The following is a 26173-nucleotide window of genomic DNA, read 5'->3' on the forward strand; positions in this document are numbered from 1 at the left end:
TTCCCCATAACATCCCCCCTCCCCCCCCCCAGCCTCAATTACCATATATGATGGAATACCGCTCTTCACCAGAAGAGCCTGGGTCACTCACGTGCACAGGTCTTTCGCCCCAATAAACAATAATAAACGTAAGCAGTTGGCTGACCAGAGAAAGAAAAAAATCTTATGACCAGTTCCTGTTTACACAGGAAATTATATACAGCTTATGCACATTTAACAGTGCTAGATAAATAAATATCACCAATAATACCTAAAAACATGAAATTCGCCATTGTAGACTGACAACAGGGCACAAACATTTCCACAAAAACTTCTGTTCCACAAGAACATCTTTCGCCTTTAGTTTATGGAGTTTTAGAACTGAGGCAGCAGTTAACCAGGGGTTCCGCCCAGTTCACCAAGTAGTAAGAAAAAGAGGATTTAAATTGTTATTTCTACACCTGTGAGGCCGCAACAGACGATTCAAATAGCTGTATTTGATTTTCATGCCACACTCTAAGTCTAGCCGGAAAAAGAAAGGAAAATTGCATTTGCTTCTTCACCAGAGTAGAAGAGACTGTTGCAAATTCTGTTTCGCTGTTAGTTTAGGGGAGAAATCTTGAAATATTTTAACTTGAGAATTTCCATAAGTTAGAGATGTTTGTTTTCGCGATGTGGCACAAATAAACAGTCTGTGCTCAAAGTTCAAAAAACGAGCGATGATGAATCATGGCTGATTGTCAGCATTCTTGTGTGGTCCTAATCTGTATGCTCGTTCTATCACCAGATTAGAAGCCAGGGTCTGTAACTGCAAAGCCTCCAGGAGCCATGAAGTCAGATTCTTGTTTAGATCGATATCGCTCACCTCCTCCGGTATGCCCACAAATCTCAAATTATTCCTACGTGATCTATTCTCCAAATTGTCAAGTTTGTCTGCATGCAGAGCAATCTTTCTTCAGCTGTTCCAGTTGCTGCGAGTTTTCCATTGTATCGTCCTCTACAGAGGATACACGCCCTTCTGGTCTAACCGGGGAGTGATTTCATGCAGGGTTGTTTGAACTTCAGAGAGTTTTCCCCAAAATCGCATCCAGTTTACTAGAGAGGGCGAAGGTTACTGCTTGGGTCAGTGCGGCAAGTGTCAGTTCGTCGATCCCGCTTTGTGATGGTAAATCTGTAGCGGCAGCCATTTTGGTTGAACTAGGCCTCAACTTTTCTGTATCTCTATTCGTGGGTCTAGCCGGCATACCCAATGGAGATTTAGACAAGTGTCGATGCTCATGTGTATCAAGGCTTACTGGAGGTGTCACGTTTACTTGATGTGATGATCAGCGAGATCAGCCAGGATTACGCGTGAAAGACCCAGAGCCGGCCAGCAACATGTCTTCACCGGATCATCACGCCAAGTGACCCCTCATGACTTGACATTTAAAAACAATGTTTTATAAAAATACAAATATCACCAAAAAATCCACTGCATAAACAAATCACGTCTCACTGCTACTAAAGAAAGTCCATACTGAGGTTCTTGGGTAGAAACATTAGGTCTCACTTGTGCAGTATGCACACACGGCAAAATAGTTTGCAATGAATGAATGAATGAGACAGACAGAGACACAGTTTTATGACCTGGCAGTTTCTTCCTATTGCTTTGGGCTTTCAGTGAAATTAAAGCCAGTTTCCATTCAGCTATGATGCAATAAATATTTGTTTGTACTATCCAGGGTTTTTACCCTATTTTTATAACCCATATAGACAAGCCATTCTATTGATAGTCCTTGGCCACAAGCCAAAGACCATGGCACCCTTCAGAAACTGGTATGCATGCAACTTATGTCCAACCAATAGGTGTCACTATTAAACAATGGCTGATATGAAAGCTGTGAACTTTGCCTTAGCATCACCACCAGCATTGGCCAGGCCAGGGAACAGAAGCCAGGTCCAGCAATCGAACAGTCTTCTATATGATACTGTACAGCGCTGTGGCTTCAGAAACAATGGAATCTTTGGAAATGTCTAATCAATCTCTTCTGCAGATTGGAAAGGCCTATTATCTTCCAGAAAAATTATCAATGCATGGGAAAGTAAACTGTTGAATACATCTTTTGCTGTTTCTTTTGTGCAAACTTTGCTGGTTTCATACAATTTACAGCCCAACAGGGACTGGTTGTGAAAATTATGTGCACAAAAGTGGGGCAGAAATTTTCTTGGGGTTAAAATTTGCTTATGACTGCTATGGGAAATTATTTTAAGCAGCTTGTTAGCTTACATGAAGAATACTGTACTGCGATATAACATACTGAAGCAGAGAATCACTGATATAAGGCCTATATGTTCTGAAAATAAATGGAGAAATTACTTATCTGATAATTTCGTTTTCCTTAGTGTAGACAGATGGACTCAGGACCAATGGGTGTAGTGTACTCCTGATAGCAATTGGACACAGAGTCAGATTTCAATCTGACGTCAGCACTACATATACCCATACAGGAAGCTCTGCTCTTCAGTATTCTCCTTGAAAAGCAATTGTAGATATATATGTGTTTGGATAACTTGATTAACTTGAACTGGTTGAAGTGATTTCTAGCTGGAGACCGCCAGTGCACTCATGCAGACACCCGGCAACTATGGGTAACGTCTGGCTTACCCGTGCTTGCCTTGCTCTCGGGGATTGTCACCTGATGTTTCCGTGTTTTGGGGCAGCCGTGGGCGGGATGCTGAGTCCATCTGTCTACGCTAAGGAAAATGAAATTATTAGGTAAATAATTTCTCTATTTCCTAGCGTGTAGCAGATGGACTCAGGACCAATGGCATGTACAAAAGCTACTCCCGAACCGAGTGGGAGGCTGCCTGTGGCCCACTTAGTAATGCCCTTGTGAATGCTGTGTCCTCCCAGGCCTGAACATCCAGGTGGTAGAACCTAGAGAAGGTGTGAATGGAGGACCATGTCGCCGCCCGACAGATCTCGGAGGGTGACAGCATCTTGGTTTCTGCCCAGGACACTGTCTGGGCTCTTGTGGAATGGGCCTTGACTTGTAGAGGTGGAGGCTCTCCTGCCTCTTCATAGGCAGGAGAGCCTTCTTTGATCCAGCGGGCTGTGGTTGCCCGCAAGGCCGCTTCCCCTTGTTTCTTCCCGCTATGAAGGATGAATAGGTGGTCCGTCTTTCATTCGGATTCCGATCTTTCCAGGAATCGGACTAGTAGTCTGCAAACGTTAAGATGGCGAACGCGAGAATTTTCCGAATCCTTATGCTCGTCTGGAGATGGCAGCGAGATGGTTTGGTTTAGGTGGAAATGCGAAACCACCTTTGGAAGGAAGGAGGGGACACAGTGCATAGCTGTATGGATCCCGTGTGAATCTGAGGAACGGTTCCCGACAGGATAGTGCTTGAAGCTCAGAGATGCGACGGGCTGAACATATTGCCACTAGGAATGTAGTCTTCAAGGTCAGAAGCAGTAGAGACAGACCGCGGGTAGGTCTAAAAGAGGATCCCACTAGGAAGTCTAGTACCAGATTGAGGTTCCATAGGGGTATCGGCCACTTTAATGATGCTGTCCACTTTGGCTCTGAAGCAGGCCAGTGGGCTGTAAACTGGCCAGTGGGCTGTAAACTGTATGAAACCAGCAAAGTTTGCACAAAAGAAACAGCAAAAGATGTATTCAACAGTCCAACACCCAAGTTCCCAACTTCTTCAGCCGCAGACGAGAACCACAATCCCAGGGGATCGATGCCCTCGTCCAGACCTGGCCACAGGAAGATCCTGCTGTACACCTTTCCCCCATGGCCACTACTGGGCAGGATTATCCGCAAGATAGAACACCACAGGGGACTAGTACTTCTAGTGGCCCCGGACTGGCCAAGAAGGCCATGGTACGCAGAAATGCGAAGACTTCTGGTGGGGAACCCGCTGGGTCCATCTCCACACAAGGACCGATCCTCCACAAGACTCAACTCTATTCTCTTACGGTTTGGCCATTGAGAGGACTCACCTGAAGAAGAGCGGATACTCGAGGGCAGTGATTGACACCTTGATCCGAGCACGCAAGTTTTCCACGTCTCTAACCTACATTTGAATACGGAGAATATTTGAAGCCTTGTGCGAAGACCGCAACATCCTTCCGCAGGCAGTCAGAATCCCCACTCTGGTGGTTGCCTGATGACTTTCTTCTGGAGATTTTGCCCTGATCAGCCAAATGTCCATTTACGGATGTACGAGGATTCCTTCTTTCCTCAGTGTCGCCGCCACTACAACCATAATTTTGGTGAATGTCCGAGGGGCTGTAGCTAGTCCGAAGGGTAACACCTGGAACTGGTAATCATGGTCCAGGATCACGAAGCGTAGGAAGCGCTGATGGTCGGGATGGACTGGGATGTGGAGATAGGCCTCTGACAGATCCAGAGGTCAGAAATTCTCCCAGCTGTACCGCCCTTATGACCGAGCACAGGGTTTCCATGCGGAAGTGTGGTACCCTCAAGTAGCGATTGACGGACTTGAGGTCCAGAATGGGCCGGAATGTGCCCTTTTTCTTGGGGACGATAAAATAGATGGAATAGTGACCAGTATTTTGTTGGTGCGTGGGCACCGGTGTTATCGCCTTTAGGGTGAGTAATTTTGACAGTGTGGTTCCCACCACTGTCCTCTTGGAGAGGGAGAGGCATGGTGATTTCACAAATTTGTCTGGAGGGATGCTGTGGAAGTCCAGATAGTATCCCTCTCGAATGATAGTTATGACCCACTTGTCAGACATTATCTCAACCCATCTTTGGTAGAATAGGGCAAGCCTGCCCACTATGGCTTCTTCCTGTGGATGGGTCTGTTGATTCTCATTGTGGGGTGCGGCTGGGGCCTGGGACCTGAGCCAGCTCCCCTCTTGTTGTGTCTGTTCCGAAAGGATTGGCCCCTGCCTGCAGGACGAGGAGCTTGGTATGTGTTTTTGTATGGTCTAAAATGCTGTGATCCTCTGCCCTTGGTAGTTCGGGGAGAGGGATGTTGGCTTCTTTTGTTCCTGTCCTCCGGTAGCAGAGGTACTGAGGATTCGCCCCATTTGTCGGCTAACTTCTCCAGTTCGCTTCTGAACAGGAGGGTTCCTTTGAAGGGCATTCTCATGAGTTTCGTCTTGGAAGTCGCGTCGGCTGACCAGCTTCGGAGCCAGAGTTGCCTTCTGGCTGCCACTATGGATGAGACGCCCCTGGCTGAGGTGCGCACCAGGTTGAAGGTCGCATCCATGAGGAAAGATATCGCCGGTTCTAATGTTTCGGACGTGGTTGCGTCTCTGGAAAGCAATAAGCAGGCACGTGTCACCACGACACAGCAGGCAGAAATCTGCAGGGACATAACTGCGACATCAAATGATTATGTAAGGATGGATTCCTGACGTCTGTCCTGGGCATCCTTGAGTGCCGCTCCTCTTCGACTGGAATGGTAAGTGCACTTTGCGACAGCACAGACCATGGCGTCCACTTTGGGGAACCCCAGGAGTTCTTTGGCTGAGGGTTCTAGGGGGTATAGGGCTTCTAGGGCCCGCCCTCCTTTGAAGCTGGCCTCTGGCGCATTCCATTCCAGGTTAATCAGTTGTTGTACGGCCTGCAGCATTGAGAAAGGGCATGAGGCCTGATGGAGCCCGACCAAAACCGGGTTTGTCCTTGGCTCCGCTGCGGTGCTTGTGCCTGGGATGGCCAGCGTCTTCAGACTCAGAGACACGAGATCTGATAACTCATCTTTGGAGAAGAAACGCATCATGGTTCGGTATGGTTCCATATCTGGAGGGATTTCCCCTTCCTCCAGGGAGTCTGGCTCTTCCTCAGAGGTGTCTGTGTCCCCTAAGGAGAGGCTTTTGTCCAGAGGAGGCACGTCTCAGGGAGGCAGAGAGGGGCCTGGAAGATTTTGGTCTTCTGATGAAGGCTGTAGCTGTGTCACCGGTGGCACAGATTGTACCTGGACAAAAGGTTTACAAGCTCTTTGAAGAATTCCACCCAAGAAAAGGTTCCTGGGTCTATCTATATTGAGCATCAGGCGCAAGCAAAAGTACGCTGGATTTTAGTAGATACGCGCGGAGCCGCGCATATCCACTAAAATCCTGGATCGGCGCGCGCAAGGCTATCAATTCTGTATAGCCGGCGCGCGCCGAGCCGCGCAGCCTACCCCCATTCCCTCCAAGGCCGCTCCGAAATCGGAGCGGCCTCGGAGGGAACTTCCTTTTGTCCTCCCCTCACCTTCCCCTCCCTTCCCCTACCTAACCCACCCACCCGGCCCTGTCTAAGCCCCCCCCTTACCTTTGTCGGGGGATTTACGCCTCCCGGAGGGAGGCGTAAATCCCCGCGCGTCAGCGGGCCTCCTGCGCGCCGGGACGCGACCTGAGGGCGGGTCCGGAGGGCGCGGCCACGCCCCCAGGCCGTAACCACGCCTCCAGGCCCGCCCCCGAAACGCTCCCGGCACGCCCCCTAAACGCCACGCGGTTCGGGCCCGCCCCCGACACGCCCCCCTCGGAGAACCCCGGGACTTACGCGAGTCCCGGGGTCTGCGCGCGCCGGTGAGCCTATGTAAAATAGGCTCACCGGCGCGCGCAGGTTTATGTAGGCTCACCGGCGCGAAGGTTTATGTAGTGGTCTAAACAAATCCCCGTTGATCTTCCTCTGACTTAAGGGGTAAAAGGACATTAACCCAGGCCCCTAATAAAGATGCAAACAAGTGAAGTGGGATCATTGGTCTTTTCAATGGGAAATATTCCTGTGGGGTAAGTCCTTCAACTGGATGGACTCCACCGCAAGTGATTGGTAAGGGCTAGGATCTGTCCATGGCATTTCTGATGGGGCAATCCTGGGTATAAAAGCAAAAGGGACTCCCTCTTAGTTTACTTTACCTACTTAACTGCCTTTCAGATATAAAATTAAAGCAAAAAAAGTCTTCACCACCTCCACCACTTGGTCTAAGAGCTGTCTTGTCTTCTGGCCAGATATTGGGGGAGGTACATCTTCTAAAACCAGTATAGGTTCTTCTTTAAGGCCCTCTGGACTATAGCAGCCATCTTGGAGGTTGCATGGAAATCAAGGGCACCACTGAACAAATAAGATCTGGTGTCTTCAGACAAAGACTTTGTTGTAAAAGCCTTGATGGCGAGCTTACTCTGAAGAAAAGGAAGGCAAATGGAGCATATCGAATTGCTGAATTTTGTGTTGATTTAAGGAATAGCTACTTCAGTAGCAGCAAGGACCAGTGTGTCAACAGTGTTGATCTGTGCTCTGAGGCTTGGGGCATTGAGAACTCCCAGATCCGTGTCAGCTACATCCTGGGTTCAGTACTCCGATGAGTGGAGCACAGACAATGCTGCAACTCCGTGTTGCTTTCTCGGTGCCAACTCAGTTGGCATTTTGGCCGATACCAAGCACCACAGGGCCTGCGAGGGGCTCGCAGACTCCCAAGTCCAACGATTTCATGTTTTACTCAACCTCAATGAGGTATAAAGACCCAAGGCCTGCTCTGAAGTGGAGGAAGCTCTGCTAGAAAAGCTCCTACTCAACTCAGCACTGGGGACCTAGAGAGAATCAGCTTCGGGAGGAGGATTGGGTGAAGCTCTTCACTTACCTGCACAACTCCTCCATTTTCCAGGCTCTGGATCTTTGAATCCGCAGTGATATCCAGCCATAGTAATAACAGTTAGGTGTGTCATGGTCAGGCCTAAGACACAGATAGCAAATGCTGTGGCCAGTGAGACATCTTTTTGCCAGATATGCAATCTTTAAAGCTACTGAGAGCAGTCTTCTTGGAGCCGGACATCCTTTTTGTTTATTTAATATAGCACTAAAAAGTGCTGTTTGGGGGCTGCCAAGGCAGTGAGGCAACACAAAGGTAATTTTCAAAAGGTTTTATACACAAGTGAGATTTTGAAAATTGTTACAATAAGTGCTACTTTTACGTGCCTAACTTCTTTGAAAATTCACTTCATAATGTTGAATAATGTAAAAGAAGAGGGCCTAATTAGGATGTTAACTTTTCTGTCAGAATGAAATTTTGCAATTACAGTCTGAGGTTCATAGTCTTGGAGTTATTACAGATTCAGTGTTAACCCTAACCCTTCATGTCAGACATCTAAAATATGCTTTATAAATTGAAGATATTGAAAATTTTGCGATTGTTACCCCCCATTACTTTGTTTAGAACTGTTCTGCAATTTCTTGTTTTGGGTCATTTAGAATATTGTTTTTCTTTGTTATTAGGCTTACCTAAATTGATTAAGGTCCTACAATTGTTGCAAAATGCAGCTGCCTGCATTGTATGTGGAATGAGTTATGAGCAAATAAGGCCTTCTCTTCAATGGCTACTTTGGCTTCCTATAAAGTTTCGCATCAAATTTAGGATGTTAGTTGTAATTCATAATTTACTTTTTTCTTGAGGAATCATGTTCACTAAAATTTAAACTTAGTTGGTATGCCCCTATAATAACTTTATGTTCTGCAGGAAAAAATTTATTGAAGATTCCTTCAATAAAGGGATATAAACTTATGCAACTTCAGGGTAGAGCTTTCTCAACGGCAGCTCCAATATTATGGAACGCTATTCCAGAGCAGGTACGGTGTGAGAAATTATGGCTAATTAAGCCCTGTTTGTTAATGGAGAAATGTTAGCTATGGTGAGTTCCTAGACATTATTTGACCATGTTTTGAAATGTAATGGCCATCCATATCTCACCCCCTCATTAGGTACTATGATGCTAGCTTTTTTGCATTCCAAATGAACTACACTTTTTACATTAAACTTTAGCTGCTACATTACAACCACCCTTCTTTTCCTGTTTGACACATCCATTTAACAGTTTACCATCTTAGGATTCTATCACCAGGTTACCACATATACAGTATTTATGGAGTTTTGGTACAGCTCCAAAGCATTATTGAAATCAAAGTAGATCACATCTAGCATTCAACATGACCTAATTCCCTAGTCACTCAGTCAAAAAATTTAATCTCTTTTATCAGACATTTTCCTGCAGAACCCATGCTGCCTTGGATCCTATAATCTGCTGTATTCACAATATTCCATGATTATTTTCTTTATTAGCGATTCCATTAAATTTCCCTAGATTAACCGGCTTGTAATTTCCATCTTTGTCTCTGCTCTCATTGTTGTGAAAGGGAACTTAATGCTGTATAAAGTTATATGCTACGATGATTTTCATGAGCATCCCTAGTAAGTCATTTTCATACTCATAATTAAAGCACTTCATACCTGAGTAAGAACATCTAGCTGTCCTACTATGTGCTCTAGTGTGTTTGCAACTGTTAGATGGATGCCAGCTTCCATGTGGTGCTGCTGCTGTTGCTTGCTGAAAGGCACAGTTGGTTGAGGCACCTGAGGTTGTTCTGTATGACTTTTGTTCTGCTTTTCCAAGTTTACATGTAAGTCACCAAAATTCACTTCTCTTGTCTGTGAAAATAGTAAACACATTGTATATTAGTAGCCATATAAATATCATTATTATAAGATCATAACATACTATTGCATTCTCGTTAGATTTATATATTTGCAAGCTGTAAGAATGTGGTGCCAAAGAAAGTATCACCCCCTGGTATTTTGAAACAATATATTCAGGAGCTACCTCTAGTAGTGCAGCCCAGCTGCCTAGGGAGCCAATGTAATGGAACTTGTGCTAAAATTGGAGTTAAATTTAGCATGGGTTTTATTTAATGTGTATGTTAAAAACAGGGGTCCTCACAGGATGCATGAAGCTAGTGACATGAAAATAGGCTAGGAGTAGAAAAAGCACGCTAAACTTTTTTTTTTTTTTTTTTTTTTTTTTTACTCACCTGAATTTTGCATGCCATTAATGCAAAAAAAAAAAAAAAAAGTTACAAACAGAGCAGCTGAACCCCCATTATCCCACTCATCCACTTAAAAAAAATAAATAAATAAATAAATAAACCAAGCAGAACACCCACCCTCCTATTTTCAAACAGCCTGAAGTGGCCTGGACCAGGCCGACAAGCCCTCACTCCTCGAGCAGGCCGAATCCCATCCTTCCCACCAAGCAGCAGAATCTCCTCCTACCCACTTAAAAAAAAAAAAAAAAAAAATGGCCGCCCCATGGTAGAACTCCCACCATGCTGAACCCCCACCGACCCATCTACCAGCCTTCAAAAAAAAAAAAAAAAAAAAATTGATCTAAGCCCTCCAAATCACCCCCTTCCAAGAGATGAACTTTAGTTGTCCTGAATCCATGGGTTCAAAAGGTGGCTTTATAAATTGAGCTAGAACTACATTCAAGTCCCAAGGGACTAGAGGTTTTAAAACCAGTGGATTCATATGCCAGAGGACTTTCATGAATTCGGATACTATGGGGTTCACTGATATTAGAAGTTCATCGATATGCAAGTGGTATGCTGATATGGTACAGGTAAGAAGATCATACTTGGCAAGACCATGATAGAACTATGAGAATAATCATGACTTTGTCTGTCTTCATTTTTTTTGCAATGTCTTAGAGATCAACAGATAAGTAAGCATTAGTCCCGTGTCCCAATTCAGCACAAATGCATTGGAAGCAAGCCTTAAAGTGCTTGATGTTCTGGAGCTTCCTGTTTTCCTCCAATACAATTACTCTGGAATAGCCCACTGATTAAATGTGTTATGGGCTACCACGTGAGTTAATGACCACTTGTATTTCCAGAATCCAATACTTTTGGCTATTATAGTTTGGACTGCAGGGAGATATGAAACAGAGAGAAGGGCACATGCATTATAGACCACTCCAAAATCCTCATTTCCTCCTTGCAAAAATAATATGAGCCCATTCCCCCTTGCTAGTTTATGTAGAGCATAGCTACTTGGTTGTCTGAACTAGTATTATCTTTCCTGTTAAGCAGATTGAAAAGGCCTGTGGAGCCTTGTGAACTGTCCTTTCTTCAATAAGATTTATTTGGTATTTCCCTTTCTAGTTTTGACTAGGTTCCCTGTGTGGGGATGGAAGGTGTTCTCCCTATCCTGTTTGGGTGTATCAGTTGTTAAATCCAACTAGTGTGTTAGTGACTGAATCGGACAACCCTGAGTTAGGTATTTGTAGTTCAACCACCACCGAGGTATCCTGACCAATTCATAACCAAGACCAGAGGCAACAATGGTTGTGATATTTGATTCCACTGCCACCTTAGAGCCCCCTGGAGAAAGCAGAGATGCTTACCTGTAACAGGTGTTCTCTTAGGACAACAGAATGTTAGTCCTCACAGACAGGTGACATCATCAGATGGAGTCCCGCACAGAAAACATTTTTCAAAGTTTCTAGAAATTTTGACTAGCACACTGAGCATGCCAGGCATGCCACTCTCTGCGTATCCATGAGGGGGTCCCCCTTCAGTCTCGTAACACAGAATTCAGGAGCGAAAAATAAAACAAAATGCAGGAGAACCCAACTCCATGGGGAGGAGGGCAGGTTTCCTGAGGACTACCATCCTGCTGTCCTAGGAGAACACTTGTTACAGATAAGCAACTCTGCTTTTTCCTAGGACAAACAGGATGGTAGTCCTCACAGATAGGTGACTATCAAGCTACAGGCTGTTCCTGGAAACATATGACCAACCTGCACGAAAAACAGCTGCCAACAGGCATCAAAACAACTGTGGTGTGGTTGGGAAGCCCAGGGAATAGCTTGGTCCCAAACAAAGGGCCTTAGGTAGGAAAAGTTGGGTTTAAGCCTGGAAGAGGTTGCGAAGGACAGATTGGCCAAAGCTACTACCTTGCCACCCATCCTTGTCCAAGCAGTAGTGGGTCGCAAACGTTATGCAGAGAACTCCACGTTGCAGCCCTGCAGATTTTGGCGACAGGAACCGCTCGTAAGTGGGCCACCAACGCCACCATAGCCCTCAGAATGAGCTTTGACCCGGCCTCTCAACTGAAGGCCCGCTTGGGCATAGCAGAAGGATATAGAGTCTGCTAGCCAATTGGACAGAGTGTGTGCCCATCATAACTCCCAATCTATTCTTATTGAAAGAGATGAAGAGCTGAGTAGATTGTCTGTGGCCTGCTGTGCATTCTAAATAGAAGGCTAAGGCCCTCTTGCAATCCAACGTGTGTAGAGCCCATTTGTCCTGGTGTGAATGGGGCCTCGGGAAGAAGGTGGGCAGAACAATGGACTGATTGAGGTGGAAAGCTGTCACCACCTTAGGCAGGAACTTGGATGTGTACTACAACCACCCAGTCATGAAAGAATTTCATGTAAGGCGGGTATGTAACCAAGGCCTGAAGCTCACTAACCCTGTGAGCTGAGGTGACTGCTACCAGGAATAGAACTTTCCAAGTGAGAGACTTCAGATCGCAGGACCACATAGGCTCAAAGGGAGGGCGCATGATCCACGCTAACACAACTTTGAGGTCCCAGGAAACAGGAGGCCGGAGGGGGGGCTTCAATTGAAGCAAGCCCCACATAAAGCGACCTACTGTGGGCTGAACAGAGATAGGCGTGCCAGTGATACCTTGATGGTAAGCACTGACTGTGCTCAGATGGACCCTGACCGAGGTGGCTTTAAGCCAAGCCTTAGAGAGGTGCCACAAATAGTCCAAGAACCTCGGAATGGGGCAGGTGAATGGATCTAAGTCATGACCCTCGCACCAGACGGAAAACCTTCTCCACTGCAATTGGTAAGATTTTCTCGTGGAAGGCTTCCTGGAAGCAACCAGTACCTGAGACACGTCATTAGATAGGTCGAGGGACTGAAGGACTAGGAGCTCAACCTCCAGGCCGTTAAGGCTAATGCCTGTAGGGCTGGATGTCGCAGCCTGCCCCAACCCTGCTTTATCAGATCGGGCGCAGTCCCCAGACTGATAGGATCTCTAATCAACAGGTCTTGGAGGAGTGGGAACCAGACTTGTCTGGGCCAGTACAGGGCCATGAGGATCACGATTCCCTGGTCTTACTAGAGCTTCAAGAGTCCTCATGATTAGCGGAAGAGAAGGATACGCGAACAGGAGACCTGTTCCCCAATGACGGGCAAAGGCGTCCGTCGCTGGAAGTCAGTCTGTCCTGAACAGGGAACACAAATTGCTCATCTTGCAGTTGCACAAGGAGGCAAAGAGATCCACATCCGGAGTTCCTCACTGGTAGAAAATCCAGGCTGCCACTGCCAGATCCAGGGACCACTCGTGCGGTTGAAATGCACGAATCAGGCAGTCTGCCACCACGTTCAGTGATCCGGCTAGATACATCGCTCACAAGGTCATTCCCTGTGCCAGAGCCCAGGACCAGGACCAAATCTGCACCAACTCAGAGGAGGAACAACCACATTCCTCCCTGCTTGTTGATGTACCACATTGCTACCTGATTGTCTGTTCGAATAATGACAGCTTTGCGGTACAAGCAGTCTCAAAACACCCAATGAGCATAACGAATCGCCCAAAGCTCCAGGAAGTTTATCTGGCATAGAGATTCCTGAGCCGTCCACCGTCCCTGTGTGGAGGTTGTCCATATGGGCCCCCCACCCATGGGTGGAGACACTGGTGGTAAGAACTACCTGAGGCAGGGCAGCCTGAAACGGTATCTCCTGCTCCAGATTGGAGAGGTTCTCCCACCAGGTCAGGGAGACCCGCAGAAGTGGTGTGATGGAGACATGCCTCGAGGTCCTGTGAAAGCCTGCTGCCATTGTGAACGTAATGTCCACTGCACCCTGTGCTTGCAAAGGCGGGCCAACGGAGTGACACGACAGAGGCAGCCATGTGACCCAACAGACTAAGTAGCTGGTGAGCAGGAACCTGCTGACTGCCATGCGCTGAGCTCGCCAGAGAGGACAGGGCAAGAATCCGATCATGGGGCAAGAACACTTTGGCCTGACTCGTGCCCAGTCTGGCTTCAATAAAGTCCAGACAGGGAGGTGGGCAGAGGTGTGACTTTGGGTAGTTGATGACAAACCTCAGAGATCACAGCACTCGCATGGTCAGATTCAGGGCATGCAGCGCTCCCTGCTGAGAGGTGCTTTTGACCAGTCAGTCATCCAAGTAGGGGAATAAATGTACCCCCTGACATCTGAGGTGCGCCACCAGGCACTTGGTGAAGACCTGAGAGTTTGAGGCCAAAACAAATGGTAGTACTCGATATTGGTAATGAGCCTGCCCCAACACAAAGCAAAGATATTTCCTGTGGTTTGGGAAGATCGCAATGTGGGCAAAGGCATCCTTGAGATCAAGGGAGCAGAGCCAGTCTCTCCTCTTCTGAGGAGCGGGATCAGGGTTCCCAGAGACACCATTTTGAACTTTTCCCTCTGAAGGAATTTGTTCAAGGCTCTGAGATTGAGAATAGGGTGTAATCCCCCCGTTCTCTTTGGTATCAGGAAATACCTCGAGTAGAACCCTCAGTCCTGTTGGCGGAAGGGAATCTGGTTCTACCACTCCTGCCATTAGAAGGGAGGAGCGCTCTATTTCCAGCGGAGTGGATAAACCCCAAAATAACATGGCGGAAAGTCCACAGGGACGTCCCTGAAATTCAGCAGATACCCCTGGTGAATGATTGCGAGAACCCACTGGTCTTTCATAGTTTCCAGCCAGTAGTGGGTGAAGTGAAGCAGTCTGCCTCCTACAGACTGACTTAAGCTCCCTTGCCTTCAGTCAAAACCCTGTGGTGGGGGGTCTGCTGGGGGGCTGGCTGGGGCCTGGGAGTGTGTGGCTGGCGAGAATAACCCCTGGAACCAGCGCACTGGGTCTGAGTCCGGGAGGCAGGACGGTAATACTTCCTTTGCCGATAGGAAGACCTCTCTAGAAAATCCTGACGGAAGATGGCAGATCGGAAGGGCTAGCTGATAGCTGTTGAAGGTTCTCATGATGATTCTTCAATTGGGCTACCGCATCCCTGACCTTATCCCTGAAGAGATTCTCTCCTGTTCAGGGCAGATCAGTTAGCTTCTTCTGGACCTCCAGATGAAGGTCCAAAGCCCAGAGTCAGGCCATCCTACAAGTGCCAATGTCCACTGCAGCCACTCTAACCGCTGTTTCAAAAATATCATAGGTGGATCTCATCTTTTGTTTTCCTGCCTCTAGACCCTGTTGTACTACAGCAGGGAACACCTCCTGCTGCTGCTGTGGCAGGAGCTCCACCAGTTCCTGGACATGTTTCCTCAGGCTCCGGATTGTATTGAGTCATTTGTAAACTGCTTAGATCTGCAATAGCTTGTATATGCGGTATAGAAAAGCTTTAAAATAAATAAATAAATAAATATACAATTGGTAGGATGCAATGCGGGCGATAAACAGCACCCTGGAAACACCTTTCTACCTAGGGCATCCAGCTCCCTGTGATCTCAGCCTGAAGGGGCAGAGGCATGGGTGCGGGAGTGCTTGGCTTTTTTGAGAGTAGACTTCACCACCACCGATTGGTGAGGGAGGTGGAGCCTCTCAAATCTCAATGTCTGTTGAACCAAATAACTACAGGTCCTAAATGTAGCTTGCCTTGAGTCACTAATGAAAAGGTGTGAGATAAATGTGCTGCAAAAAATAAAAAGCATTTTGGATTTCCAAACAGTAACAATGAACAGTATATAGTTTGGAATGCTGCTCTCTTATTTGCCTAACAGTAATCCAGGCAATTACTAAAGTTGTTCCCTAATTTCTTTCTTCAAAATGCAGATGTGAGTTTTTAGAAAAATCATGGAAAGGGTGGTTTGAGGAATGGCTCAAGGGTCTACAAAATGGAGTTGATATAAATAGCATGGCAGTTATTCTTGTGGCAAAACACTTATCGGATTGCTTCCATAATAAATGAATAAAGCAAACTAAGGTAGCCTTAAGGCATCTTCTGCAAAAGCTTGGTAAATATGCTATACTATTATTGTTTCATACATCAGTACTGACAATAAGCTGCAACAGTCTCCAATGTGCTGCAGAAAACAGCATCTGAAGTGAGCAAACCAACTAATAAGTAAAAACAGATTACTTTGCTAAAAACATTTTTTTAATGAGGTTATGTACTGTTCTTGTCATTATTTTACAACCAGTGTCAAAGTGTATCCTTTATGATATCGACAATGTTTGCATAACTTTCCATTTTTGAAACAGCCCCTTTTTTTTTCCCAAAATGAGGAACTGCCTTCTCTAATTAAAAACTCTTGGCAACTCTGTATTGTATTTATGGTGTGTGTTCGAAGCAAAAGACTGGAATATTTAATCCAATGCTTAAATTAAAACAATGTATTTAAATCAAAATATATCTGCCAAGCCAGATTTATGCATAGGCAAACTAGACATTATCCCGAGAGACCAAGGTCAAGAGAGGACCCTGCATACCTGCCAAATCTCCAGCAATTAATGGGAGTCTCCTGTATAGATGGAAAACTCCTACCCCGCCTCATGACTCCAATCCCTCCTCCAGGCCTCATGAATCTATGCCCTCTCCCTGCCTGTCATCTCCACCTCCATCCTCCTTCCAGCACAGATCTACATTCTCTCCATTTCAATTTATCTCTTGTAAAACAACCCAGACGAAGCTATAAGATCCAGTCTTTGATTTGGTGGTTGTACGAATGTGTTCACAGGCCCCACAGTGCGTTCCCTCCTCTAGGACAGGAGGTGGAGTCTATGTGTGCATGTTGGTTCAGTTCCTGCATTCACTCATACCCTGCTGCTGGAGCCAGGTCTGGCCCCTGCATGTTTCCCCCAGGCCACTTCAAGAGATATAAGTTAGGGATTGACAAGCCTAGGGAGAGAACAGAAATCGGCAGTGGGAGATGGGGAGAGGTGTTGCATGCCACATATATATGGTTTTCTTAGGACCTAATAAAAGGATTAATCCTACACAGTTTATCCATTTCATAAAATAAATGCAATCTTTCCACCCCCATATACATACACATCACAAGCAAAGAGGGAAAGGAGAAATTATTACTCCTGATAATTTCCTTTCCTCTAATGTAAGCCGGTCAATACTCACCAGTGGAGTATCCACCTCTGCCAGCAGATGGAGACTGAGCAAAAGTGGATGTCACAGATATATAGTCCTGCCCAGACATCAGCCAGCCAGTATTCTCTGGAAAAGCCAAACTATGGACAAACTGGTTATACTTGAACATTATTATTAACAAATCAACCAGTCATGCTTCCAAACCAACAGGAACACTGAGCTCAGACAAAAGCAGTAACACATGCAGTAAACTAAAGGGCTAGAAAAGCCACTTACCAGTCTTCAACAAAGAGCAGGAATCATATCCTGAAATGTTCACCCTGAAAGGCTAACCAAACAGTAAACCTCGGCAGCCCAGGGCAGGCCTGGAATTGACCTGCCCTCAGAGGAAAGGAAATTATCAGGTAAGTAGTAATTTCTCCTTCCTCTGCATTCTAGCAGGTCAATCCCCACCAGTGGGATGTACCAAAGCTAATTCTGAAAAGGGCGGGAGGCTGCCAACAGTCCAGTCAAAACTGACTGTGCAAACACAGGGTCCTCCCTAGCCTAAACATCCAAGTAGTAATGCTAGGTAAAGATGACTTCCATAACCCAGCGGTCTATTGTTGCCCACATCACTGGTGCTCCCTATTTACCACCACCATGGAGCACAAACAGGTGATCAGACTTCCAAATAGATTGTCATCTCCAGCTACTGCAATTAAATGATGCTCGACATCCAAGGAACGCAAAAGATGGTACTCACTTTAGTCTCTGTCCCTGTCTAAGGTGGGCAGGGAAATGGACAATCAAAAAACTCCGAAACTACTTTTGGCAAAAGTGAGGGCCTAGGCCAAAGCTGTACCACTCCTGGAGTCATAGGTAGAAAAGGCTCATGGCAAGAGCGAGCCTGCAGTTCAGAGACCAGACGTGCCAAACAGATTGCTTAACTCAAAGACAGCTTTTTCTGGTAACAATCTCAATGAAAGAGCATGCAGTGGCCAAAAGGTCAGACCTGCCAAAAATTCCAGGACCAAGTTAAGATCCCACAGAGGCACCGGAAGCCATAGCGGGTGCCGAAGATGCTTAACTCCATTCAAGAAATGGGACATGTCGAGACAGGAAGACAAAGGCCCTCCCCATTGACTTTCCCCCTATAACAAGCAAGAGCCACAACTTGAACTTTCAGGATGTTAAGGACCAAGCTCTTATGCAAGCCATCTGGTAAGAATTCCAAAATTAAAGGAATATCCACTTTGAGAGTTTGAGAACTCAGAACGCCAGGCCTCGAAAACTCTCCAAACATAGGCTAGAAAATTAGAAAAATGTACCACCTTACTTTGGGGCAGAAATCACAGCAGGCGTATAACCCCGCTTCAACAACCAAGCTCTTCTCCAATAGACAAATCAAACACAAAATAGACCCAGATCCTCCTATAGAATGGGCTCCTACCGCAACAGATCCTTTCGAGATGGTAGCCAGAGGGGATAGCCCACCAGCAGTTACTAGAGATTAGCATACCATGACCTCGGAGCCCAATCCGGAGCCACTATAAGGACAGTGTTGGATTGACTTGCAATCTTCTGGACAACCCTGCCTATCAGAGGCGAGGGTGAAAATGTCTACAGTGAGGCACTGAATGGCCACTCCTGAATGAGAGCATCAATGCCCAGCTCTTTGGTGTCCCGTCTGTGACTGAAAAAGCATGGAACCTTCAAGTTATTGAAGGTCACCAACAGATCTCGGTCTGGTAGGCCCCAGCGGACCACAAGGAGCTGAAAGGCTTCATCCACCAGTACCTATTCTCCTGGGTCCAAGAATCTCCTGCTGAGGAAGTTGGCTCTGATATTATGCTTTCCGGCAACATGAGAGATGGATATGCCTAGATGTTGCTCTGCCCATACCATGAGCATATTATCTCAGACACCTGTTGACTCTTAGTTCCACCCTGATTGATGAAAGTCAAAACCATCGTAATGGCTGACATTCGGCTTGCCCAAGGCAAGCGAACTGCAAACAAGCTAACCAAACCGCCTGTGCTTTCAACCTGTTGATGTTCCACTGCTGCTCCTCTGTATTCCAATTGACCTTGCACCATCAACTCCTAACAGTGAGCTCACCCCCAGCCCAGAAGGCTTGCATTTGTCATGAATACTAACCGATCTGGCATCTCTAGGGAAATTCGCTTCCAGAGATGATCCACCTGTAACCATCCAATGGTAGGCACAGCCTTACTACATAGTTCTGAGATTGCAGATTCCAGAGGGAAATCAATACACGTTGAAGAGGTCACATATGTACCCTTGCCCAGGGAACTACTTCCAAAATGGCAGTCATCAACCTCAGAACCTGCAGATAAGACCACATGGTCGGGCGAAAAGTGTTTATCAGGGTTCGAACTCGAGCCATTAACCTTTGGATTCGAGTCTCCAGCATAAACACTCTTACCTGCTTTGTATCGAATCAAACCCAAGATACTCCAGAGTCTGAGTCGGTTGCAAATTGCTGTTGACCAGAATCACCACCCAACCTAGTTCCTGTAGAAATGAAACCACTTTGCGAGAAACCAAAAACTCTTCCGCACTCTTGGCTCAAATCATCCAGTCATCCAGATAGGGGTGAACTAGAATGCCGTCTTTGCGTAGGGCTGCCGCTACCACCATGACCTTGGAAAAGGTCCTGGGCTCCATAGCCAGCCCGAAAGGCAAGGCCTGATACTGGTAATGACAATCCAGAATGACACATCAAAGGAACCACTGCTGTTCCCAGCGAATGGGAATATGCAAATATGCTTCCGTCAGATCCAGAGACACAAAGTATTCCCCTACTTGGACTGCCATCATGACAGATTGCACCATTTCCATTCTGAAATGCATGATTCACAAATGACGAATGATGCCCTCAAGATCCAGTATAGGTCGAAAAGACCCTTCCATCTTGGGTACGACAAAATAAATGCTGCAATTCGGGAACAGGAATCACCGCTTTCATGTTCAATAGCCTTTGTAATGTGGCTTCCACTTCTACCCTCTTCTGAGGGGAGTTGCATGGAGATATCAAGGCATCTGGAGGAATGCAAAGAAATTCTACATCATATCCGTCTCGAACCACTTTGATCCAAGGTAATCTGGACATACCTGTGATAAAAGCGAGATAGGCAGCCACTTATCTACTGCAGCAACAGGTGAGCCTATAAATCCTCACTGAGCAGATTGAGGGGCTCCACTACCGGAGCCCTCATCTTTTGAGGCCCTCGGAGGTGAAAGGACTGAGATCTACAGTAGGGATGGGATCCCTGGGAAGAACCTCCCCCTATGAGGCCTAAAACTCCAGTAGTTGAGAGCGGCCACTCGCAGAAAAAGTCCTGAAAACCGGCTTAACCACTGATAAGCGAGGGACATGGGTTTCTCCCCATTTTCTCCAATTCCCTGACAAATAAAAGAAAACCTTTGAAGGGCAACTTTACTGTCGACCAGATGCACAGCCATAGCTGTCACCTGGTCACAATCACAGGAGCAGCTCCTCTGGCGGCTGCACAAACCAGACGACAGCCTGCATCAGCTAAAGCGGCAACCCCTGGCCCTACCATAAATCCATTATTGGAAGCGGTGCTGCCAGGTTATTGAGAAAGATGCCAAGTAGCCTGAGCTACCAAGGCAATAACAAGAAGCAATTTGTAAATTAATTGCCACTGCCTCAAAGGCTTGGCTTTAGGACAGCTTCAATTCTTCTATCCTGAGCACCCTTCAGAGCTGCACCTCCCCTCCACCGGAATGGTGGTTTGTTTTGTAACAGATCACACCAAAGCATCCACCTTAGGGAAATAAAGCTGCTCTTTGGTCTGCAGATCCAAGGAGTATAAACCTGCCAAGGCACGCCCTACCTTTAAAGAACACCTCTGGCGCACGCCATTCCAGATCAATCAACTCGAACTGCAACCAGAAGGGGAAAACATGATGCCTTGCTTAGGGTGACAAAAATGGGGTCCTTCTTCTGCACCCCCATTCACTCAGTCTTCAAAATCTGAGATGTCAAGCTCAGCAACTCATCTCTATGAAAAACGGATAAACGTTCTATGCAGCTCCAAAACTGGGAGAATCACCCCTTCCTCACCAGGAGAGCCTCCACCATCATCAGTATCATCTTGATCCACCTGCATTCGAACCTTGTCAGGCCACGCTGCACCATGGGCCTTGACTGTGGTGGCAAGTACAGGAGAACTCTGAGCATACTAGTAGGTAATGTTGACTCAGACTACTCCTGTAGAAGTGTCTATAATCCCTGGAAGAAGAATTCCACCCAGGAAAAGAAGCAAGGTGTATTCCAGGCCCCATACGTCTGAACCTGACATTCTGAGTGTGAGTTACTCTTGACAACTCAACCTGTGGATCAACCAAAGGAGGGGGACACCTGTGTCATGTCGCCCTTGACCCCACTCCCCTCAGCCGAGGAGATGGACCACTGTCAGAAAAATCAGGAGGTAAACCCCCATGAACATCCAGGCAGCACCGACACAGGGTTGAAGAAAGCTCCAGATGTAATCGCCCTTATGTGGCATGCAGCACAAATAGATAAGTGCTTAGACTCCTTCGCTGTCGGCATCATGGTTCCACTGTGCTGAGTCAGGTATAGGCACACATCCAGCTATACAACAAAAAAAAAAAAAAAAAGGGGAGCGGCCAGGTTCCTGCACGTAAAAGCCATGCCGTAAATGGGCACAGAAAACATGCACCCAGATTCACGCGCTTAGAACAATTTCGCAAAGTGGATGTCCAAACCAGGAGTCCAGATACATACCCACTCAAGGAACACCAAATCTAAAGCACACAAGGTGTGTGTCCAGAAGAATGGACACCCAATCTGGACGTACAATATGTGCATCCAAGGAGTCACACGCACCGAAGCGGGAGACGCGGCAATGGGACACCCAATGCGCAGGTGCACACTGGGGGGGGTACACAGTGAAAAATGCACAAAATCACCCTAGTTGCCTACCACACGTCAAGCAAGAAAAAAAAAAGAGCGGGGCCTAGTCAAAAAGCTGCTCAACCTGCCGTGTCTGAACTACCTCCATACCTCGCAGAACTCCCTAGACACGTGAGCATCAGTCCAAGGATCAAAAAGTTGATCACCAGCTCCCTGAGGATCTTCAGAAGGGAGAAATGGTGATAATACCGAAGGGCCAGGCCTAGGCATCGATGGCACCGGAGGTGGCACAGACCACATCGATGGAAGGATCAATGGAACTGGTGACATCAATGAATGAGTCTGTGGCCTGATCCCAGACGGCGGTATGGGTATCTGTGTTTCTTCGTCTTCTGATGACAGGTATCGGCATCGAAGGAAGAGGACGCACTGGTGTACTCTGTTCCAGCGGTGGACGGGTACAGAGCAAGAAATCCAGTCTACCCAATAGCAGTGCGAGCGCCATGGGAATCTGATCGGTGACCGGCTCAGGCAACAGTATCGGCATCGATGGAGGCTGGAAGTCCTGCAGTGCTTTAATAATGGCCATCCGATCCAATTCCTCGCGGAAGCCTGGGGTGTGGAACCCCAGCACCGGAGTAGGAGGCAGCACTGGCGTAGCCGGAGGGTCCACCAGTGAAAGTGGAATCGTGGCTCCCTGCACAGAGGAAGGTGGGGGAACGCCTCAGTGACCCAGTCGCAGAGGAGGATGGGGTCTTCTCCGGACGGGATTTCATTTGTCAGTGGCTCTGTCGACGCTGATGCCGAGGGCTTGCCTGGTTCGGCGGACGGAGCTTTCCTATACCAGTGTCGACGCTTTTCACGATGTTCTCCTCAGTCCTTCTCCTGAGGCGAGGGGGAAGAAGTCAACACCTTAGGAGTAGTCTAAGCCGGACGAACAGCACCGGTGTCTCGTTGTTGGAGAGAGGTCGATGGCACCGGCTCAGACGAAGTCAAAGCGGTCGATGGAGGCAGGAGTTTTGAATGAAAATGAAACTCCATCTTCTCCAAACGGGCTTTGCTGCCCTTTGGCGTCATTTGGGCACATTTGGTGCAAGTTAGGGTATCATGGTCGGCCCCCAAGCACAATATACAAACTCTATGCGGGTCTGTGATGGACATTGTCCAAAGACAGTCGGGGCACCAACGAAAACCTGACGCCATGGCCTCGACAAAAATTTAACCGCAGTGCGGTCAATGGCTGGTAGGCCCCGAAGGGAAAACTCGATGGGAATCTACCGCAACAAGGGTAAAACCTTACCTTTCGACCGTGGAGTACAAATATCGATTGGGGGACCCCTAAGAGGTAGAATTTTTTGAAAAATTTTTAAAGACGTTCCGTGAGGAAAATTCCTGTCAGGAATCTCAAAAAAGCTCCTTAACCCATGTGGCTACTGCTGCGCGGAAAAAAAAAAGAGACTGAAGGGGGAACCCTGCTGGATGCATGGTCAGTGCATTGCTGGGAATGCCCAGTAGGTGCCAGTCAAAGTTCTAGAAACTTTGACAAAAGTGTTCCGTGATTGGGCTCCATCCTGATGTCACCCATATGGTGAAGACTACCATCCTGCTTGTCCTGTGAGAAAGTAAAACTTTTACCTGAGCTCAGCCCTCCCTGGCTGAGAGTAGAAACAGGTCCCAGCTACTGGGGGAGGGGGCAAAAGCCTTCACCTCCGAGCCTCTCTTATCCTGAAACCGCTAATTAAATTTTAAATCTATGCCATCCCAAGCTACTGGACTGAAGGCACTCTATTGAGGGAGGGACTGAACAATATCACCTTGGGAGGCAACTGGTGCTATATATAAACGTCTCATCTTCCTGACATCCCCTTTTGCACTTCTTTCTTCCTTTCTTTACTTTCTTGCTCACAGGCAATCCCCCATAGGGAAATACATTGCCACCACCTGCTGGAAACGGAGAATACTGGCTGGCTGATGTCGGAGCGGGACTATAAATCTGTGACATCAATTTTTGCTCAGTCTCCATCTGCTGGCTGATGTCGGGGCGGGACTATAAATCTGTGACATCAACTTTTGCTCAGTCTCCATCTGCTGGCTGATGTCGGGGCGGGACTATAAATCTGTGACATCAACTTTTGCTCAGTCTCCATCTGCTGGCTGATGTCGGGGCGGGACTATAAATCTGTGACATCAACTTTTGCTCAGTCTCCATCTGCTGGCAGAGGTGCATAACCCCACTAGTGGGGATTTACCTGCCAGAATGCAGAGGAAAAAGAAAATGAAATATAATTTGCAAATGGCTGGACTAAGACTGAACAAAACTTACAAATATTCTTTCTGGAGTTTATAAAGCATGAAATCTGATCTTAGTAATGTGTATGGGCTTGTATCTTTTTATTTAAAACCAAACAAACAAACGGTGGAATCGGTAAAATTGGACTTTATTGGATCTTGCCCGACTCTGGCCGAGTTTCGCTCTACGAGCTGCCTCAGGGACTATTGTAAATAAAATAAAAACAAATAAAAGGACTCACAAACATGAATATTTGTAACAAGTAAAATGCAATATAAAACTTATATAAATCATATAAAATAATATGACATAAAAATAAACATATTGCACTTAAAAATTAAAATCACATTGCTCACTTGTTTGTGTATAAATATACATATGCAAATATTTTATAGGACAAGTGTATATTTGTATGTACAGATATTATTGCAACAAACAACAAACAAAATAGATAACTATAAGGTGTATATGATTGTAAAGGGAGAACATGTATTGATGTAAAGAACAGCCATAAAAGGATCATAAAAACAAAATGAAAAAACAAGGTGAACCAGGGTGTATAGAACATAAGAACAAACAGTGTAATAAACCAAACTAAAAAAATAAACAAAATAAATCAAACGAAATCCAGTAAAGTAAATTGAAAAGAAATCAAAGAAAAGATGTGGATGGTTCTCAGAATTTATTTCTGAAACCCTATTCAAACGTCATACAGTGTGAAAAAAATTCTGAAAGTAATTTTTCAAGTACCTTTTCGAACCACTCGATTTGGCTCAGATCAGTGCAGATCTGTTTGTAGAACAGACAGCATCTGTTCTACAAACAGATGCTGTCAATCACAGACCACTGTGAAGATAGTGATATCGTAATTCTTTCAAAGAGAACAAAAAATATTAAAATATTATAATATTGAGAAAAAAATTTTTTTTTATATATCAATGATGTTAATGTTTATCTTTTACATATGTATAGTATTGTCTACAAACATATCTATAATTAGTTGCTTAAAATTAATAATGAAATAAATAAATAATAAAATACCCAGAAAAAGTGTCACTAGTATAAATTCTAAATAAAATTCCATAAAATAGTTAATTAACATGATTCAACCTTTATTCAAACCCGGAAGGTGACCAACGCTGGTTGGTTCTCTTTGAAAGAATTACGATATCACTATCTTCACAGTGGTCTGTGATTGACAGCATCTGTTTGTAGAACAGGTCTGATAGCCAGTTCGCTATGTTCTATACACCCTGGTTCACCTTGTTTTTTCATTTTATTTTTATGATCCTTTTATGGCTGTTCTTTAGTTCTTTACATCAATACATGTACTCCCTTTACAATCATATACACCTTATAGTTATCTATTTTGTTTGTTGTTTGTTGCAATAATATCTGTACATACAAATATACACTTGACCTATAAAATATTTGCATATGTATATTTATACACACAAACAAGTGAGCAATGTGATTTTAATTTTTAAGTGCAATATGTTTATTTTTATGTCATTATTTTATATGATTTATATAAGTTTTATATTGCATTTTACTTGTTGTTACAAATATTCATGTTTGTGAGTCCTTTTATTTGTTTTTATTTTATTTACAATAGCCCCTGAGGCAGCTCGTAGAGCGAAACTCGGCCAGAATCGGGCAAGATCCAATAAAGTCCAATTTTACCGATTCCACCGTTTGTTTGTTTGCTGTTAGCCACATTGGATTGGTTACCGGTTTGTTTTCTTGGACCATCTTTTTATTTAAAAACATTTATGTATCACATAATCCTAAATTCTTAGCAGCGATACTAGCTGAAAACAGACAAACTGGCTAATCAGTTTCTCTTAAAGGTGCTGTCACAAATGCATCTTTGCTTCATAAATGATCTTAGCAATCTGGGTCAAAATTTTCTAGCCTTAAGGTGAACATCTATTACTTAGCTACCTCAATATGACAGTTATAATTTGTAGGGAGTTTTCAGAGACCCTTTCAAGCTTATTAGTATGAGCTCGCACAATTTTCAAAAGTAATCTAATACAAAGTACATACATGAAATTGCTTTTATAAGCAATTGAGAGAGAGCGAGAGAGAGCACGAGCAAGCTTGCAGATGAAGATCACAAAAATTATGTCACC

The 26173-nt window shown here is 45.7% G+C and overlaps 1 protein-coding gene across 3 annotated transcripts in view; it reads right to left on the reverse strand.

The window, feature by feature from the left end:
* POC1A (POC1 centriolar protein A) overlaps positions 1 to 26173 on the reverse strand; it is a 163425-nt gene that overhangs the window by 9741 nt on the left and 127511 nt on the right. For all 3 annotated transcript variants that reach the window (XM_029599472.1, XM_029599471.1, XM_029599469.1), the window contains one exon: positions 9201 to 9398. In XM_029599472.1, the coding sequence (XP_029455332.1) occupies positions 9201 to 9398 (198 nt within the window). The remainder of the gene's footprint in view (positions 1 to 9200; positions 9399 to 26173) is intronic.

This window comes from Rhinatrema bivittatum, chromosome 4, assembly GCF_901001135.1.
Source record: "Rhinatrema bivittatum chromosome 4, aRhiBiv1.1, whole genome shotgun sequence".
In the NCBI taxonomy this organism is placed as follows: domain Eukaryota; kingdom Metazoa; phylum Chordata; class Amphibia; order Gymnophiona; family Rhinatrematidae; genus Rhinatrema; species Rhinatrema bivittatum.